The 18,182-nt window shown below is 37.7% G+C and overlaps 1 protein-coding gene across 2 annotated transcripts in view; it reads right to left on the reverse strand.

The window, feature by feature from the left end:
* The window catches only part of TBC1D22A (TBC1 domain family member 22A), a 163,952-nt gene extending 147,423 nt beyond the window's left edge, over positions 1-16,529 (reverse strand). Inside the window, exons 1-4 of one of the 2 annotated variants that reach the window (XM_065854268.2) lie at positions 16,343-16,529; positions 14,551-14,607; positions 12,102-12,442; positions 10,458-10,637 (exon numbers count right to left, since the gene is read on the reverse strand). In XM_065854268.2, coding sequence (XP_065710340.1) covers positions 10,458-10,637; positions 12,102-12,442; positions 14,551-14,607; positions 16,343-16,404 — 640 coding nt within the window. In that variant the 5' untranslated portion in view covers positions 16,405-16,529. The remainder of the gene's footprint in view (positions 1-10,457; positions 10,638-12,101; positions 12,443-14,550; positions 14,608-16,342) is intronic. The other variant, XM_065854259.2, reaches the window with a different exon arrangement.
* Between the last annotated feature and the right edge of the window lie 1,653 nt (positions 16,530-18,182).

Raw genomic sequence — 18,182 nt, forward strand, 5'->3', positions numbered from 1 at the left:
AATCTTAGTATAGTATCCTTTTACTGTAGTAGATTCTTCATATTCCATAAATATTTCATGGGGCTTTCTACAAAGAAAACATGCCATTAAATTACCAGCTTTCTAACCCCATGAGCTATTACCCATTACACCTAAAACACATGAGGGGAAACAACCGAGTCTACAAGTATTTTTCTTGCAACTACAAGCTCATCATTCTATCAGTTACAAATAAATAAAAAATAAGTCAAGAAATATTAAACGAGTTCAAAACTTCTCTGTATGCATTATTCATTTTTAATACAGCTGTTATTTCATTGAGATTACTATAAATGGCTACACGAAGTGATGGGCTGCATGAACAACTCCACGATAGATATGATAAACTAGATTTACGTGGTTTATGTTCCTATAACAAATTCCTTGGATAATTTAACTATATAAAGCTGGAAAACTCTTTCAAGAGCATAGATTCATAGAACTGCAGCTCCCCCAACAGCACGTTACAATGCAGGCAGTACGTATAGAAAATCACTTTAATACAGAGCTTGGTATTACTATGGCAACCACAGCAACTGGTTTCCAAAATGAATAATAGCTCTGTTAGGCACTTCATCAATTTTTTTTTTTTTTTCCAAGCAAACACTGCCCTTAATCTTCTCAATGGAACGAAGAGTTATTTGGAATGCATGCAGAAAACAGAAAGTCCAATCCAATGTTGTAAACACAGGGTAAGACACTTTTGAGGACCTTTGCTAGAAAAGAGCAGGAAATTCACCTTGTCCGCAACTCACACAGAAAGCTGGAGAAGCACAAGTAGATGAGGTGGCTGTTGGAAGGTGTGAGAAAGCAAGTGAACAGAAGATTAGGAAAACTAAGGCAAAAAGGAAGATTAACAAAACCACTAAGAAAAAAATTGCAATAAGTGAAGTTACCAATGTAAATTCGGAAAGTAAGTTATGGAGAACACATATGCCAGCAGAAGATTTTAAATGGTATTATAGTTCTTCACAGTTCTTCCACAACATTCAGTTCTGTGCACCATCAACTGTTTTTATTTTTACCTTAAAGCTATTGAAACAGCCTCTAACAAACTTTCCAAGAAGAACAAAGGTCTCTCTCTATACAGAAATAGAGAAATTAGGAAATAACATAGTACCAATAAAAGGACAGAATTTTCCCCACCTATTGAGAAATAACAGACAGTATTTATTTCTCCTGTTTAGGGAGAAGATGGAATTTTGCAGTCTGTTGACCAATTTTTAAGCCAACAGCCAAGTAATAATTATTTACTTTTGGACAATATCAGCTGTGTTGCATCTCGTCATACCTTTTTAAAGAACAAAAAAAATCACATGCATTTGAAACAAATAAGCAAGGCAAAAATTTACTTAATATTAAAGCTTGATATTATTAAGAAAAGCCTCCTACAAAACATACTAAATAAGCAGACTTCAAAAAAAAAACAACATTGCAATATCTACATTCAAAAATGCAATATGACATTGGTCCTTCATTGTATAGCTATAGTACAAGAAACACACAACTAAAATCATGAGGATTAATAGATACATGCCTAGATTACCCAGAAACAAAATTCATGCAGTTATTCACAAGAGCTACCGCTAGAGAGCTTGCCCTATTAAAAAACAAAACAACACACAACCACAAACAACAAAAAACCCACACACACACAAGACCACAAAACCAAACAAAACACACACAGCACCACACCACAGTAAATCTACCTACAATGTATGTTGATTTAGCACATAAGTAAAGCAAATATTTCCTTTCTTTTTATAGTTTCCCTCAGTATCTTTGGCTTAGGAGGAAAGGTGCTGATAAACTCCATGATAAGATACAGAATAAAGAGGATCCTGATCCAGCAAAGAATTTCACATGGAATGCATGTAAAGAACTACAGTTCTGCTCTTGGATCATTTCCTCCATAAGCAAAGTTGAGCTTGGGAAAAATAAAATTAAAAAAATAAAGTCAAAAATCAGGCAATCTTGTAAAGTGAGTGAATTGAATTGGTCATCCAAAATAGTTTACAGATTGCCATTCAATTACTGAATTTGGATCTTTCTGTTCATATTAACACAAATAACTCTTTGTCACTTTCAAGCATCTGACATTTCAGTGTTTCCTGCCTCCAAGGAGAGTTAAAGTCTGCCAAGCAACTCAAAGCAAGAAGGCTACTGGGACTGGAGCGCATTCCTCCTAAATGTTTCATGGATTTGAAAATGACAGAACACAAAGCTGAATTTCAGTTTGTCATCAAGCACTTAGGGAGGTGAAGAAGCTGAACATAGCTCACGGTTCACAAAAAATGAAAAACTGCAGGTTGTACAATGCAAATTCCTTTTACTTTCATTTTATTTGTCAGAATTAAGAAGGAACAAACACTTGGCTGTGAAAGAACCTCATCTATGTCTGACCAGAATATTTCCACCACAGTCATCAGAGTAAAGACTCATAATTATAACAGTAAGGGCTACATGTTTTTAAACATTCAAAATAAGGTTTAAAAAGTTTTCCCTAATTTCCCACCATTACATCAAAATCCCATGAATGGTTAGCCCATAACTTCTAACCCACATAAGGTTTTCTTGGTTAACTGTGAGCATGCATTACATCTCCAAATGTCCAGTGTTGTTGAAATACACACAAGTGCCTATCTAACCAATAATCAGTATCAGGAAGGCAGCACAGCACAAACAGACACAGCAAAATATAGAATCATAGAATCATTTTGGTTGGAAGAGACCCTCAGTATCACGGAGTCCAACCATAACCAATCTCCAGCACTAAGCCATATCCCTAAGAACCTCATCTAAACACCTTTTAAACACCTCCAGGGATAGTGACTCCACCACTTCCCTGGGTAGCCTGTTCCAGTGCCTGACAACCCTTTCTGTGAAGAATTTTTTCCTAATAGTCTATCTAAATCTCCCCTGGTGCAACTTGAGGCCATTTCCTCTCGTCCTATCACTTGCTAAAAGTGCTCCACTATGATTATCTTCCCAGGCAATAAGTACATACACCTTCCAGTTCTGGACTTCCTTCTAAATATAAACGCAAGACTCAAACTTTGGAAGTACGTTTTCACAGAAAAAACTTCTCATATATAAGCTCTCTTCCATGTACTTCTCAAACTTAAACCACTACAGTGGTTCTACCTTTAATCTACAGCAGCATAACGTAACTATCCTAACAGGCATTAGGCTTTCATATTGAAAAAGCAGTGCACATACTAAAAAAATTTATATGCAAGACTTGATTGCAATAAAAGTATTTTTTAAGGCAATTCTTCAGTTATATCTTGCAATCAGGAAAATTAATAACAATTCTGTCTTCTAGGCATTTTCTAAATCTGAACTTTCAAGTTACAATTTCAAAGGATGCCTCTTTAGAGCTATGTTTGAATTTGACACACTTCATGGCAAAAGACTTTCCAGTTTAACAGTGGAAGAGATGGTGGCAATAAGACATGATGACTTATACTTCCTAGAGTCTTGATTAACTGCCTTCCAAGCAGGACGTGCCACTCATTACAACACGCAATCTGTTAATCTTGATGCTCCAAAGCTCCAGGGCCCCTACAAAGTTCAAAGTTCTCAACAGCCTTGTTGGTGACATTACCAGCCAAGTTCCTCCCTGCTGCATCACCTGCACAATGGTGCAGGGCAGCAGGTGAGGCTGCGCCCTCGGAGTCTACAGCAACCACAGTGAGCACTAAACTTCTCATCCAAATCTCTTCTACTATAATACTGCAGCTTGCATATAGTGTCTGCGTAAATTCAGCTTCCATGATGCTATGAGGAAAGAACAAGAGACAGCACACTGAAGAAAAAAAAAAAAACAACACAAAAAAAACCACACACACCACAGACACCACCCGCTCCCCCCCACTGCAACCACAAAATGGAAAAACTGCAAGAATACTTGATCATATAGTACCTTTCCTTCCCCCAGCTCACCCAGATTAGATATCCCTCCTCTGAAGTGTATTGTTCATCATGTGGCTAAGGCTTAAAGACTATTTTTGAACAGCTGATCACAAATCAATATAATAAGCAGTATGGGGTCACCAAAAAACTCTGCTAAAAGTTTATCCAACATTAAAAATAAATAAATTAATCTTGCAGTTTGTAGTAGAATGTTGTCCAATTATCAGTTTTTTCAATGATCAGTTAGTGGTAGCTACCAAGGTAATCTCATGTGTACACGGGAATTTATGATAATTTTAGGTTTGCTTTTTTTTTTGTTTGTTTGGTTTGTTTGGTTTTTTGGTTTTTTTAAACAGTGATCCCTCAATCATCTGAAGTTACAGTCCCAGTGTAATGCTCTACATCCAGACCTGGTTGGAAACAGAATTAGTTTAGAACTTCACATCTTGTTGAAAGGAACCTACTGTCATGACTATAGCACGGGAGTTTAAAGACTGTAATAACAGCACATTTCTTTTTGAGTGGTGTTCAGATCAACAGTTTTAACCTAGAATGCTCTCTACGGACTTCAGCTATGCTGCTGCAATTTATATTGATCTATATTCTTCTCTAGCCATGGATGTAAAAATTAAAGTCACTGAAAAAGCATAAGATGTAAATGACTCAAATTAAACTACAAGTACCATAATACAAAAGGGGTTTTACTCTGGTTTGTTTGCATGGATAATCTTGAAAATAAAGTTGAAGGAAAGAAAAAAGTTACAATTACTGCCATATTTAGTACCTTTAATATGACCCTGTACCGTAACCAGTCTCCAATCATGGAATTCTTCTAACTTCCCGCGATTCATTTTTGACAGACACATTTTAATAAAAGTTTGCCATCTATCTACCCAGCATCAACAGTATAGCAAATAGCTACAACTTTTTTGCAACTTTTGCAACATATGTTTTCTTTCTAATCTTCATTCAGAAAATAAAATTAATTTCATTTCTTAAAAAAACACCTAGAATGCTACTATAACGCACAGAGGCAAACAGCTACTGTTATGATATAGTATGATATTACGTGCTTTGTAATTTCTATAATTTCTGTAATAACACTTCCTACTTTTTTTCTTTGAAAATGTAAACTTAGCAAAAAAAAAAAATACTTTCCACTAATACCTATGCTAACAACAAGTGCGCCTTTCAGGAGCTACAGTCCCAAATTACTAAATCACTTATTTAAACTGGTATTTTAAATACTAGGAAATAAGGGCATAAAAGGGGAACTGAAAAAAGTTTGAAATCAAAGAAGGTGCAGAAAACAGAGAAAAAAAAAAAAAGCAGGAGAAAACAAAAAATTTACTAAAAAGTAAATTTAAAGACTGGTCCACTACAGAGCACACTAGTTAAAACTGTCAACACTTATGTAATGCAACAACTACTATATCAAATATCTTTACAAAAGAAATACATGCTCCAGAGACTACGCAAAATCCTCCCTCTCAAAATTGTTTCAAGAACCTATTAGCACCCAGTTACAATGACAAATAATACATTAATACCTTTAAATTGAAAAATCCTACTAAAATCAGAAAAATACCAAGTATTACTTGAAACCACATGTTATGAGACCAAGCCATAGAAAAGAGGAAGACAAAATACTAATGCAGCAAAAAGCAATTAATATAAGGAATAACTTATGGATATCTAGCACTGACTTCTTCCAGAAGATTTTTAATGTTAACAAATGTTACAAAGCCTACTGGTATTGACCTTTTTTTGTTAGTCTTGTTTATTAGCAGAAAAGGCAAGCATGCTTTGCAGATAACAAGCTAACCAGAGCAGAACAGGAATCAGAGAGGACACCTTTCAGTGATAATAGTCGAAAAGATAGATATGACTAATGGCACGTCACATGAAGCAGCAGTAGGACACGTTCGCTGTATACTATATATCAGCAAATTGGAAAAATGAGCACCACCATGATCAACTACAGACAATTCAAAACTGTAGGGGACAGTAAAATTTTAAATGACACGGATGGACTAGGACCATAGAGATAAATCACTATGCCGTTCAGTGCCGACAAATTAATGAGGCTTGGAACAAAATTAATCAAGTTGATTTAATTAGTACATTTTGTAAAGTTACTGAAAATTGTCAATAACACCATTTTGACAAACAGTTTTAAAATATGTAACAGATTGCTGTTACAGACTACTGTTTTTATGAACCATAAATAAAAGATAATTACTATGTTAATCAGGTTTAATATACATCTAGAATGTATAAACTTAGCACAAACCAGAAAATCCTGCTTTTCAAGTTGCTGTAACAATAGGGGTCACCACTGTGGTGGAAAAAAAGGGACACATCTAATAAGTTTTTTTTTCTAAGTTTCATTTCTAGAGAACCACCCTAGAATTCTTCTATATAGCACACAGAGTCAACCAGCTATTGTTATAAAATAATCAATTACACCGTTTGTAATTCCTATAAAATTACAGAAATATTTTTTGCCATCAGATTACTGGTCCTTTTAAATAAGCAAACAGCAATCTGTTGAGAGACACTCTCCCTACACTGCTTTAAGTCCCGTCCCCTCCTCTTCAAGCAACCAGTTGTTTGCAAAGCACTCTGCAAGCACAGAGCCCATCTTCATCCCATAACCCAAGGTCCATTACAAGGAAAGACAAGGTCTGAAACGAAGTAAACCTATGCCAAATTGACTGCAAGGCAAGCGCAAGCACAGGTTGATTGCACAAAACTACTGGTATAAATTGTCCTCTCCAAAAAACCTGGCATGCAGTACCAGAAGCAGGAGGCTATGCAGACACAGGGGCCACACAGTCTGCTCTAGAGTTATCCACCAAAGGCAGCTGTACCACGGCCTCCAGTCGTGTCCCACCTCCTGAATGGGCGCCCAGTATTCCGCAATATCATCTAATCGACAGGGGTCAGCCCCTCTCCAACCAAAACTGCTTCTTACAACAGTTTGTTCCCACATTTCTTGCCATGACATGGTTCAGCTTGTTTAGCAGCCTTCATTATGCAATTTTAACTCTATGAGATTATCTCCCCATTCTTTGCATTATATTACTACTTGAATATATATTGAAAATATTACTACTCTTGAATACCTGTCTCCTGCAGCACAAATCACGTACCTAGAAGTAACATTTCTATAGCAACTGGGTTTTTTTTCATATAGCTAACTACTCTTGACATCCAATTCACATTATACTTTCTGCATTTATATTAGAGGTAATAACAGCATAGCAATAGTCAAATAAAAAGTGCCAAATGGAAATAAGGCATATTATTTGCATCTGTTTATCAGGCAAACAACAAAAATGCCTGCAGGATGGAAAAGTAAAGTGTGTTAGGAGTGCTCAAGGGAAGACTCAGAAAAAACTACAAGGGCAATTACAAATTACAAGAGTGGGTTTAATAGTTCACCTCTACAAAGCATTAAAAAAATTAGTTAGGGGCACTTTTGAGCAATGGAAATAGGCTCTTTATTCATAAATAAGAGTTAAGTAACCTAAAACAATTAATTCTTTCATATTCTGAGAATTCTAGGGTTTGGTTTTTTTATCTTTCCTAGTTTGTGTTCTTAGATTGTGCCTTGCTCCAACAACTATTTGTGTATATAAGCATCTGCTGGATAAAACTGCTCACAGAAACCTCAAGAATGGTTCTGTCATTATATATTTATGTCATGTTTACCAGTGGATTCATATACCAATTGCAGACAATAGCGAGTATGTTATTTTGCTCAGTGTATAATTTGATGGGGTTGACAGAACCTACCGATTTTCCACAACTTCACAATATCCAACCTATCGCCCAAACCCAACTCCAAAATCCACTAGTGGATTTCAATAGCTAAAATAACTTTCCCTTCCAAATTTATATACATAAACTTTTGAGCAGTTTTCTTTGGAAAGAACACACTCTTTCAACTCTAGTTGAGAGACAAGACTAACATTGCATTTTACACTGTCTTAATAGGATAATCATTATTCAAGTGTGACTGAAAGGATTTCAAGGTTATTTGTATTACTTTGTGGTTTCAGCCTATGTTGATTTCTCATATTATGATAATAGAAAAGCCTCGAGTTGAAAATGTGCATGACATTGTTTCAGTTCCACAGATTAACTTATTTTTATATTGCTTGAAAGGACCTGTTACATAATCCCTTTCAACAATACGCAAAACTATATCAAGAAAACAAAGTCAACAGCAATATTCCTGCTACTATTACTTCTGAGCAAAACCAACACTACAGAAATGAACAAATATTTGCTAAAATGTCTCCAAGACTACTACCCACTACATAAATTCACCATGACAAACAAGATCCAACTATCTGTGGATCTAACACAGAACAAAGATCCACGCACCCCACATCACACGCAACAAGCCAGTTGCAACAGAACAGCTACCTGTCCCTTCTTTACTCACTACCAATCACTACTACTTGGACCCTGTTAGCTACTTCCACATTAGTCAATTTTCAGTATTACTCTAAATGATAACAACAACAAAAACACCACACACCAACAACAAACACCACACAGAAAACACACCAGTTTCCCAAGATACTGCTGTCATTAAATCATTATTCCTTTTTAAACTGTCTCCACTGTAACATGGAGCTATACCAAAGCACTCACAAAAATGTATACACACATGCACACACCAAATTCTGATGATCTGTAAATATGGTCATCTGCATAAATAAGTTTGTCTACATTATATGCATATACACACATATTCCTTAAATATACATATAATGTAGTCCGAGCCCTACCATCACACATGTTCTACTACTAATAGCTTCACGATCAGCAAGAATTTGCATGTGACCGAATTGTTTCTTTCGCTCAGAAAAAATTATTAATTACTTAAATATTTATTAGGAAATGCTACTGAATATACCCCAGATACAAAAGTCAAAAAAAGAACTTAAAATTCTAATTCACACAACTCCCAATTCCATACTCATTACAGTTTACAATGCGAGACAAAAACAAGCTTCCTGTAGAGAGGTATTATTTAGTGACATCTACAAGAAATAATATTGAAAGCTTGTTAGATATGAGCAGCATACTCAAATTTTGTATTCCTATGTATATTTCAATGTGAGATTTAGAAAATTCAACAGAGAAAAAAAACAGTTTGTTTAAATAATATTGAGTAAACTCTCAGAAGAGTCAGGGTGACTGCACTTCCAATAAGAGTAGAAATTTTCTTTCACTCCCAAAATATTTTATGTGAATTTTTACATTTGATTCACTGGAAAATTAATTCTCATCTAATTAGACAGCAAAAATGAAAAGGGCAGGTTTAAACTAAACTTTGTCTTCCCTCTGACTTTGCAATCCTACGCAACACAGATTCTGCCATTACAACATTCTTAAGTGTAATGTGAGCTTTCAAGTCAGTCATAATCACAAAGCTAATAACATATGTTGGATCAAAGGGAAAAAAAAGTGATATTTGATTGCCATTTTCAAACTTCTATAAAACATGTAATTTGTTTTAGCACCTCAGAGTTTATTCACAGGTGTATAAGAAAAGTCCTATAAGACATTGAAGTGTTAAGTATTATCCAGTTAGTACTGTTTCCGTGGTTCTACTTTGTTAAAAATCAATCTCACAGCAAGACACAGCTCAGAAGTTAAAAAAAAAAAAAAGCCACAACTTGGACCATATTATACTGAAGAAGTCTCATGACCACCGCAAGGCAGGAAAGCATCAATTCAAGAAGTGAAAACATGCAGTTTCTACTTCCTTCCATGCATTTCCTGTAGATATCTACCAGAACAGTCTAACTCAAAGCTGATTTTGTTTAATAATTATTTTGACATAAACTCCTCCTTGTAAGTGACCAGCCAAGTTCTCCAAACGCAGTGTACTATTTCTACTTGCTCCAGATTTTCACTTGAGATACAAAGCCATTTGATTCTGCGATACCCTCTCAGCACTTGTATTTACTATTCAGCAGTTACAATCCAGTGCACAAAGGGAACAGTCAAGTTATCTGACAATACATTTGTTTTCACATTAACATGTTGTCAGCTTTCACGGATGAGGCACAGAACTACTGTATCAGCCTGTGAACATGAAGAACACTCACTGAGAAGCAGTAATATTTCCACGCCTCATCTTTTTTCACATTCACATTTTTAAGCATGAGAGTAATTCTTATACTGCATGCTGTTACATTTATGAAGCATTAACACTAAACACAGCTAATTATACTTTGTTTTTTTTTTTCCTCTAGAGACTAGTCCAGTAGGAAGAAATAATGTGAGAAAAGAACAAAAAGCCATCTAACACTATTTATTAGTAGCATGTATGCAGATTGCAATTACAAGCATGAATACTGCAAGTATTCAACTATATTTTGTCTTTCTTTTGCAAGATCCTATCCAAACTATCAGGCAGAAGAATACACCAAACAGGGCAATTTTCCAGTTACAGAATAATTTAGATGTAATTCATAGCTCCTATAAGAAATACTCACCAAGATCTGTATTGGGGCCAGCAAGTAGCTGCTTAAATTTGTCTAATCGGGATGCTTCTCTTTCAGTTAATGCAGGAGTAACTGAGGCATTGAAGTCCACCGTTCCACTCACCAAGGGAGGCGTGCAAGTTTGTGGAAGGGACTGTGATCTCTGCATGGAAGAACTTTCACTGACATTATCTGAAAAGAAAAAGCCGCAGAACAGTTAGCCTCAACTAGCCAGAAGGCTGCTAATACCTTGAATTTCATTCGTAAATTTAAAATAGAGTGATGTTTTAGAGAAACGTAAGCTCAAGCATAGCACAAGTTTGGACTTCAAATGATTTGGATTTAGCAGGAGGACCATCTCTCTTCCAAGCACTATTCCACAATGTGCTGGTTTGACTGAAAATCGGTTAATTTTGTTCATGCAGTTCAAAACCTTTCTTTTTCATAGCTAGTATGCTCATTATTTGGACTTAGTTTGAGAACAAGCAGATAGCACCCCAGCACAGAGTTAATGTTTTTAATTGCCCTGGTCCAAGAGCCAAGGACATTCTGAGCACTCTGCTAACAGGTGTGAGGCATCAAGGAAGGGGGGGCATGGACAGGGCAGAGCTTGACTGACACCCAGCCTGATCAATGAGAGTATTCCATTCCATTAACATCATGTTTCAGATATAAGAGTGAGGTCTTCTGGTTTGCTCTTGCTGTCAAGCCGGAGGAGTTCAGTCAGGATGTTTAGCCTGGCCTTTTGCCATCCTACAGAGGCCTCTGGGCTCTTCTGCCTTTTTCCTCCCTTTTTTTCTCTCTGGGATCGGCTTTAGGACCAGGTGTGGCTTGCTAGGACTGGCTGCTCAGTTGTGGACAGAGTTCATGAGGAATTGCCTTGAGTATCTTTTATTTCTATTTTTTATATGTATTTACTAGTAGTATATTGGTATTTTTCCACTTTAATAAACTGTGTTTCTCTCAATCCTAGTTTCTCACTTCCCTTTTGATTCTCTTCCCTGTTGCGGGGTGGGCCGGGGAAGGGGAAAAGCGAGCAGCTATCACGGTTGTACTGCTAGCCCGGGTTAAACCATGACACACAATTAAAACACATCAATTACAGATCATATCAACAAAGCAAATTGATTTCTAAAATCTCTGTGCTACTGCAGGCTGTTTCAATCTCTCTCACCATTCATAAGAAAACAAAAATGGACTGAAAAAATCACTGCAATTGGTTTCTTGGTTAAAGTTCACGCATAAACCACAAACCAGATGACATGTGGATGAATTTCCCTGTCAACACTCATTGTTTTATTCAGTTTTTCAATATACTTTACGTAGTAGCATTTTAATAACAATTTTTCACAATAGTAGGAATACTGTTAATTGCATACATCTTGGTGCACTTAACCATTAAAACACATTCAATAATGCAACGTTTTTCCAAAACTACATATACACTCAGGTTGAAAACAAAAAAGTTTAATTATTCTTCCCTCACACACCTGTGACAGTTTAACCTAGCACGCAGTCTCTGTCTCAAATAAATCAGTATCAATAATATTTTCCTGTGGTATTAAGAAAAGGTTGGGAAGGGGTTAGTGTCTTAAAGGACAAATATTATGGCTCTACTCATTTGACTTTCAACATCTTTTTCAGCTTTTAACATACCTGATGAACCTGATGTATGACCTTCACTGACTGATTTAACAAGCCTATTATCAACATACTTAATCGAAGTCAGCTCTGCAGATTCTACTTGTTTTTCTTCCTGTAGATGCTCTTCCTGAAATTTATGCTGTTCCTGTAACTTGCTGTGATTTTGAATTACTTTGTGAGCCGTTTCCATGACCACTTCTGTATTTAAGTTTTCAGCGGCTATTGCTAAGAGTTCATCATCATCATCCCCAAGATCCCAAGCATCACTTGTGTTACTTTCGAATTCTTGGAAGGTGCTGACTTTCTTTAGTTTCACTGGAGTTGTAGGTGGCTTTGAACCTGGTTTTATCAAGCTGTTAAAAAAAAAAACAACACCAAAAAACACCACACAAATTATATTAATAGAACTAATAATAGAGTAAGTAAAATGCTATGGATAGAGCCAAAAAACAACAGTCCATGCTTGACATTATATAGGTAGCAAATATTTTTCTCCCTCTACTCATGTTACTGCTACATCCACTCTGGCAACATACAGCTGAATGTCTGAGAAAAAGGGCAGGCAAACACTGACTCTTCTTGGCTTTGAATAGAAGCTGAACAAATCCTTCCTCCCCTTGTCTTCAAGTTTAAAAAAAAAAAAAAACACAAATAAAAATAAAATTAATACTACTGGAATACTTTATAAGATAGACAGGACACATTGCACTTCTCTTGCTGAATGTACTTCTGTAGAGATTTCAGGCCTTTCAATGTAATTCCTGCATAACAACACACAAGCAGTAATCAAGCCATCAGGTCTACTCCCAAGTCATCATAAGCAATCACATAATACCATCACCATCATAAACAAATCAAGTCTCACCTTAAAACTCATTAGATGTATAATCCCTCACCATTCAGGCACTCAAGCACATATCAGCTTCAGAACTTCAACCTTCTCATAGACAAGATATTTTCTGTAGTTACTGGTCTATTTGTACCCTGATCAGCTCCTAACCTTTTGTCCCTGCCAACATGCAGTATGAGAGATGAAGCAAGTATCTGCAGAGCAATCACATCTCCCTTCAGATTTCAGTTAAATTAGGTTTCCCAGCCTGTTCCCAAAACAAAAATAGTTAATGCCATTAAGTTAATTGCCCTTTCTGACCATCCCTGTCTTTCCACCTGTACTAGTTTAATTTTGTTCTGTTAAGGCAGTCAGAATTAGAAATCAGAAAACGTTCCCATACAGTCTTCATACAATGTCATTAATGTTTCTGTCATGCATTACAGGGAGCATCCTTCCTAACAGATGCTACAACATTAACACATTTGCCCAACTTATCATTGTCTAAAACATCAAGGTATTTTTCCTCTTTTGTCATAATTACAAGCAATAAGCTTCTAGCCTTTGTTACAGGGTCTCTCTTTTCAACTCCTCATTTTGAACCAATTCATCCCATCCCTTTTCCTTCAAGTCACACATTCCAACTCCCCTCAACTCACTATCAACTGAAAATTAACTAGCACATGTTTACTTCTGGTGCCATTTCAAACCACCCTTGGATAAAAAAAATCCACCCAAAGTATGACCTCCTTTCAAGCCAATATTTTTCCTTCCACCATTATTTTCTGTCCCTATCACTATCACTTTGGGCCATTGATTTCACTAGTCATACAATATTACCAAAATTCTCACATACCCCAACATTGTAACAGCAAAGCTGGTTTCAAAGCAGCTTTGAAATCTACCAGGAAACCAGAAACAACTTTGTCCTTGACAATACTTAAAACAAACTCAAAAAAAAAAAAAGCAAGATACAAAAAGCACTATTCATAAGAATGCAGCATTTTTCTAAACACCCCAGCTGGAAGGAGATTGAAATCATTCATTTGCATTAGTTGTGGGTTCTCACCATGAAATTTATTTGTTTACTAATGATGTTTAACAACGCTGCCAGTTTCATGTACATTGTTTTCTGATATCCAGTAACCATTACCTAACTCTTAAATCACTGTAAAATCTACCCTATTTATTGTCTTCTCACTCATAAGCAAAGTGCCCACCTTTCCCTCAAAATGATCTATACCACAACCTGACCTGCTTCTCTTTTAGACAGACAAATAAAGGCAGCCCATCAATAGAATGATGCAGGCAGGAAAGCCACTTACACCTGAATGGTAAGCTTCATCTGCTAAATTAAGTTTAGTATTTATCACACAATTTCCAATTTATAAGGCACTGCAAACAGATTATAAAGGTTGGCAATCTACATCTGAACAGCAGATCCATTTCTCCCAACATGGTAAGCATCAGGAAGTCACAAAAGAGACATTATAATAGAGAAGTCAAGATTATGACAAAAAATTGTAAAAGGAAGACTAACAATAAGCTGTAGAGCCAACAGGAAAGAAAGAAGTGAGAGAAGGCAGAAGAGATCCAAATTCTCTGGAATATTCAAATATTAGGTTAACTTACGTTCCATGTAATAATGGATCAAAAGGCGGATGCTGAGCTCCATACACATGTTGAATACTAAAGGAAAAGAAAGAGTTATTACAAAAATAATACATTTGGGGTTTTTCTGTGTTTCAAATACATAGTCAGTAATAAACAGAGCTGAAATGTTCCAGCAGTTTTTCATTTCAAAGAATTCTACATACCACTAAAAATAACAAAGCTGAAGCAGACTTGGAGTTATACTACTAGGACAGTACTAACAGCAGTTAAATTAGCCCTAAAGATAAGAGTGATGATTTATAAACTCTATCAATATTTATACAATTCCAAGCAAATCAAGCAGTCAGTCCACCACCAGTCTTTCTACATGCCTGTACGCCATATGCTCCACAGTCAAGTCTATGCACTGTCCTGCTCCACGCTCACGTGAGGGTCAGGTGTCACTTTCTGTTTTGGCATATGGGCAGAATCTGCCTTTTCCTTCCAACACTCGACAAATTATCACTATAGGAATCCACGCAAACACAAAGCAACAACAATCCTCTCCATGACATTAAAAGAAAAAAAAAAAGAATCCAAAGCACATTCTCCACAGTGTCCTTGTTTTTCCACAGGCCCACAGTTGCCTCCAAGTTAATTAACCACAACTATTCATAGACCCAGTGTAATCAAGGAAGTTCAAAAGCATTTTACCCCCAAAGGACTCAGCAAAGTTACAAAATGAGAAGTTCAGAAAGACAACAGGTGGACTGACAGAGTTTATAACTAGAGCCACAAAACCATCACTAATTAGTGCTTATGGTTAACTGAGAATGGAAGAATTTAAATGATGAGCAAAATTATTTTGCCAGATTACAGTAAATGGATTAAGTACAGAGTTACTGTTCTCCGAGAACTAGGATATGCATTATTCTTACAAAAAAAAAAAAAAAAAAAAAAAAACACATAAGGAATGGAACTACTGTTTTGTGAAAACAGTATAGGGATGGGAGCAGAGAATTTCATTGTTAAATAATCATCTGACGTAATGATCAAGAACCTTAATGTAACCTGGAGGATATATTCCATAGAATATTTTGATTGGAGAACGTGTTTGTAGCTCAAAGCAATGATCCAATGACTGGGTTTGCTGTTCACACTTCAGGAAAACAGTTGAGAAATTAATAATATTTTGAAATATCAAGCAGAAATTAAAATATGTTACATGCCTATAAAATGCCGTTTCCTGCATAGTATTTGAAAAATATCATAAGTTACATCAAGTCACAAAACTTCACAACCAGTATCATTGCTAAGAGCTACAAACACATTCTCCCATCCCAAATTTTTCAGGGAACACATCCCCAAAATCACATTAACTCTTTTGATGATGACATCACACTGGCTAACGCACGTTCAGATCATTACTTAACAGCTTTTCTGATAGAAGTTATAACTAACTGAGACCACCAGACACCTTCGGCTGGAGGCACCGAAGTGCTCCGGGCACCGCGTTAATGAGGCACAACCGAGGGCGGGACTGGGAGACCCCGCACCGATCTCCTGACTGCGAGCACTGACCGGCCGGACACGCTCCCTGAGCGGGGCACGGGCCGGACCGACGAGGATCCACTGAACTCAGCGGCAGGAACACGGTGTTGGAGAGACCCCTGAAGCGAGACAGGCCCCACGGCGCCGGCGGGCCCGGGCAGAGCCGCTCCCTGCAGAGAGGCACCAGCAACCGGACGCTCACCCCACCGTCCTGCGCCCCGGCCGGCGGCGGGACGGGCCCGCGGAGCGTCCTCCTTCCGCGGGCCTCAGCTCCTCTCACCTGCCCGGCACTTTCGCGCCGCTCCGCTTCCAGAACTGCTTCCTGGCCCCGTCGCTCGCCATGGCGGTCGTCACCTCATCCCCTTACCCGCGGCCCCAGCCCGCTCCCTCAGGCTTCACTCCCCCCATTCCCTTCCACAGGAACGGGACTGAGCGCCGCCATCTTGGCACCAAGAAACAACGCCGCTCCTTATTCGCCCCTCAGATGGCCCGGAGAGTTTAGCCAACCAGAAGTGAGAGTCCTGCCGGGTGGGTCAGGTTGGACCAATCGCGGCGCGGGAGTGTTGGATGGGGCGGGAGCTCGGAATGGAGCGGGCTGTGGTGCCGGCGGCGGCTCCTTACGCTCGTCCCGCTGTGGACACGGGAACGTGGGGTGGGCAGCGGGGCGGCGAGGAAGTGGCTGGCAGGGGCGGTGCCCGGAGCCTCGGTCGGGACCTGTGGGCGCTGTGTGAGCCCCGGCTGAGGCTGCCGGAATCTCGGCCTTCTCTGGCCGGGCTGTGACGTGTGAGGTGCCAGCCTGGAGTGGTACAGAGACACACTCTTGGTTCCTGTCTGTGCTTAACTGAAGTATTCCTGTAAAGCCAGTTTTTACTTTATGGTGCTCTGGGTGTGATGTTTTCAGGCTTTAATCCGTTTTCGTTTGACCATAAAGGGTAATTCAGAGTACTCTTCAGAAAGAAATGCAGAACTTGCCGTGTCAGTGGAAGGTGACAACTGAAGAGGACAGACTTCACTCAAATTAGAACTAAAATAGTTTTATAACAAAATACATTGGATTTTTTCACTTTATTTTTTTTTACAATTATTTACCCGGTTACTTGGGGCGGGGGGGTGGGGGGAGGGTAAACTTTAATCTCTGTCAGCTTTAAGTTTCTCCTGAAGGTTGAGCTCATCCTATCATTGTATCCACTTTGTTTATTTGCTTTGAAATTACATAAGATTGAGGGTCTTCATATGTGTCTGTAGCGTTCTCAGCAATTCTGATCCAAGGATACATCACTTCTACAAACAAAATAGTTATGGTTTTGCCTTACTCTTTGGAGTATGGCTCCTGAGAAGACAATGCTGACTTACAGAGTGGTTTTGCTGCATCCTAATGCAAGACTAAATATGTAAAAAGATTGTTCATTGATTATTCTGCTACAATTAACTCAAAAAATAGCATGTGGTACAATACCTGACCTGCAATTCAACGTTTTTTAGTATGTATTTCATCTGTAAGTTATTTATTAACAATAAAAAAGAATGACGTTTTCTGCCTGCTTTGTGATTTCCTTTAGCAGTTACCTTCTGAGAAGTGACAAAAATAAAATATTTCACAGATCGCAGTCCGTGAGTGCAAGCTGCATGTCCCAGTAGTTTCAATGCTACCTTTAGATAAATATGCTATAGATGGTATAATCTTCTCTACTTATGTCCTTTAAAGAGGATCCCTCTTACGGATTCTGGGCCTATAAGCTTGTTGTAAGGCATTGTGACCTTGAATATCAGCAACTTTAATAGAATACACAAGAAACATAAAGTAGTATGAGCTGAATCTATTAGCTAAAGTGAAAATGAAACCTGCGAGGTCATGAGTGGAACTTTGATTGGTCTTAGCTAGGTAAGTTTAAATTACACCTGATGCTCTTAGAATACAAAAAAGGAGGTACTTGCTTTTGCGAGAGTCAAAAAAGAGATTAAATGGAAATGTAAATATATATTCTATCATTAGCATTAATGTGGATGTTGGAACTATATTTGTTCTTTTTATTTGTTCATTGTTGATAATCATCAAAGGGAAACAATTAGCTTTAGGCTAGATAGCCTAAGACATCTGTCATCCTTGTAGAAGTTGGCTT

Source organism: Patagioenas fasciata, chromosome 1 (genome assembly GCF_037038585.1).
Source record: "Patagioenas fasciata isolate bPatFas1 chromosome 1, bPatFas1.hap1, whole genome shotgun sequence".
NCBI classification, from domain to species: domain Eukaryota; kingdom Metazoa; phylum Chordata; class Aves; order Columbiformes; family Columbidae; genus Patagioenas; species Patagioenas fasciata.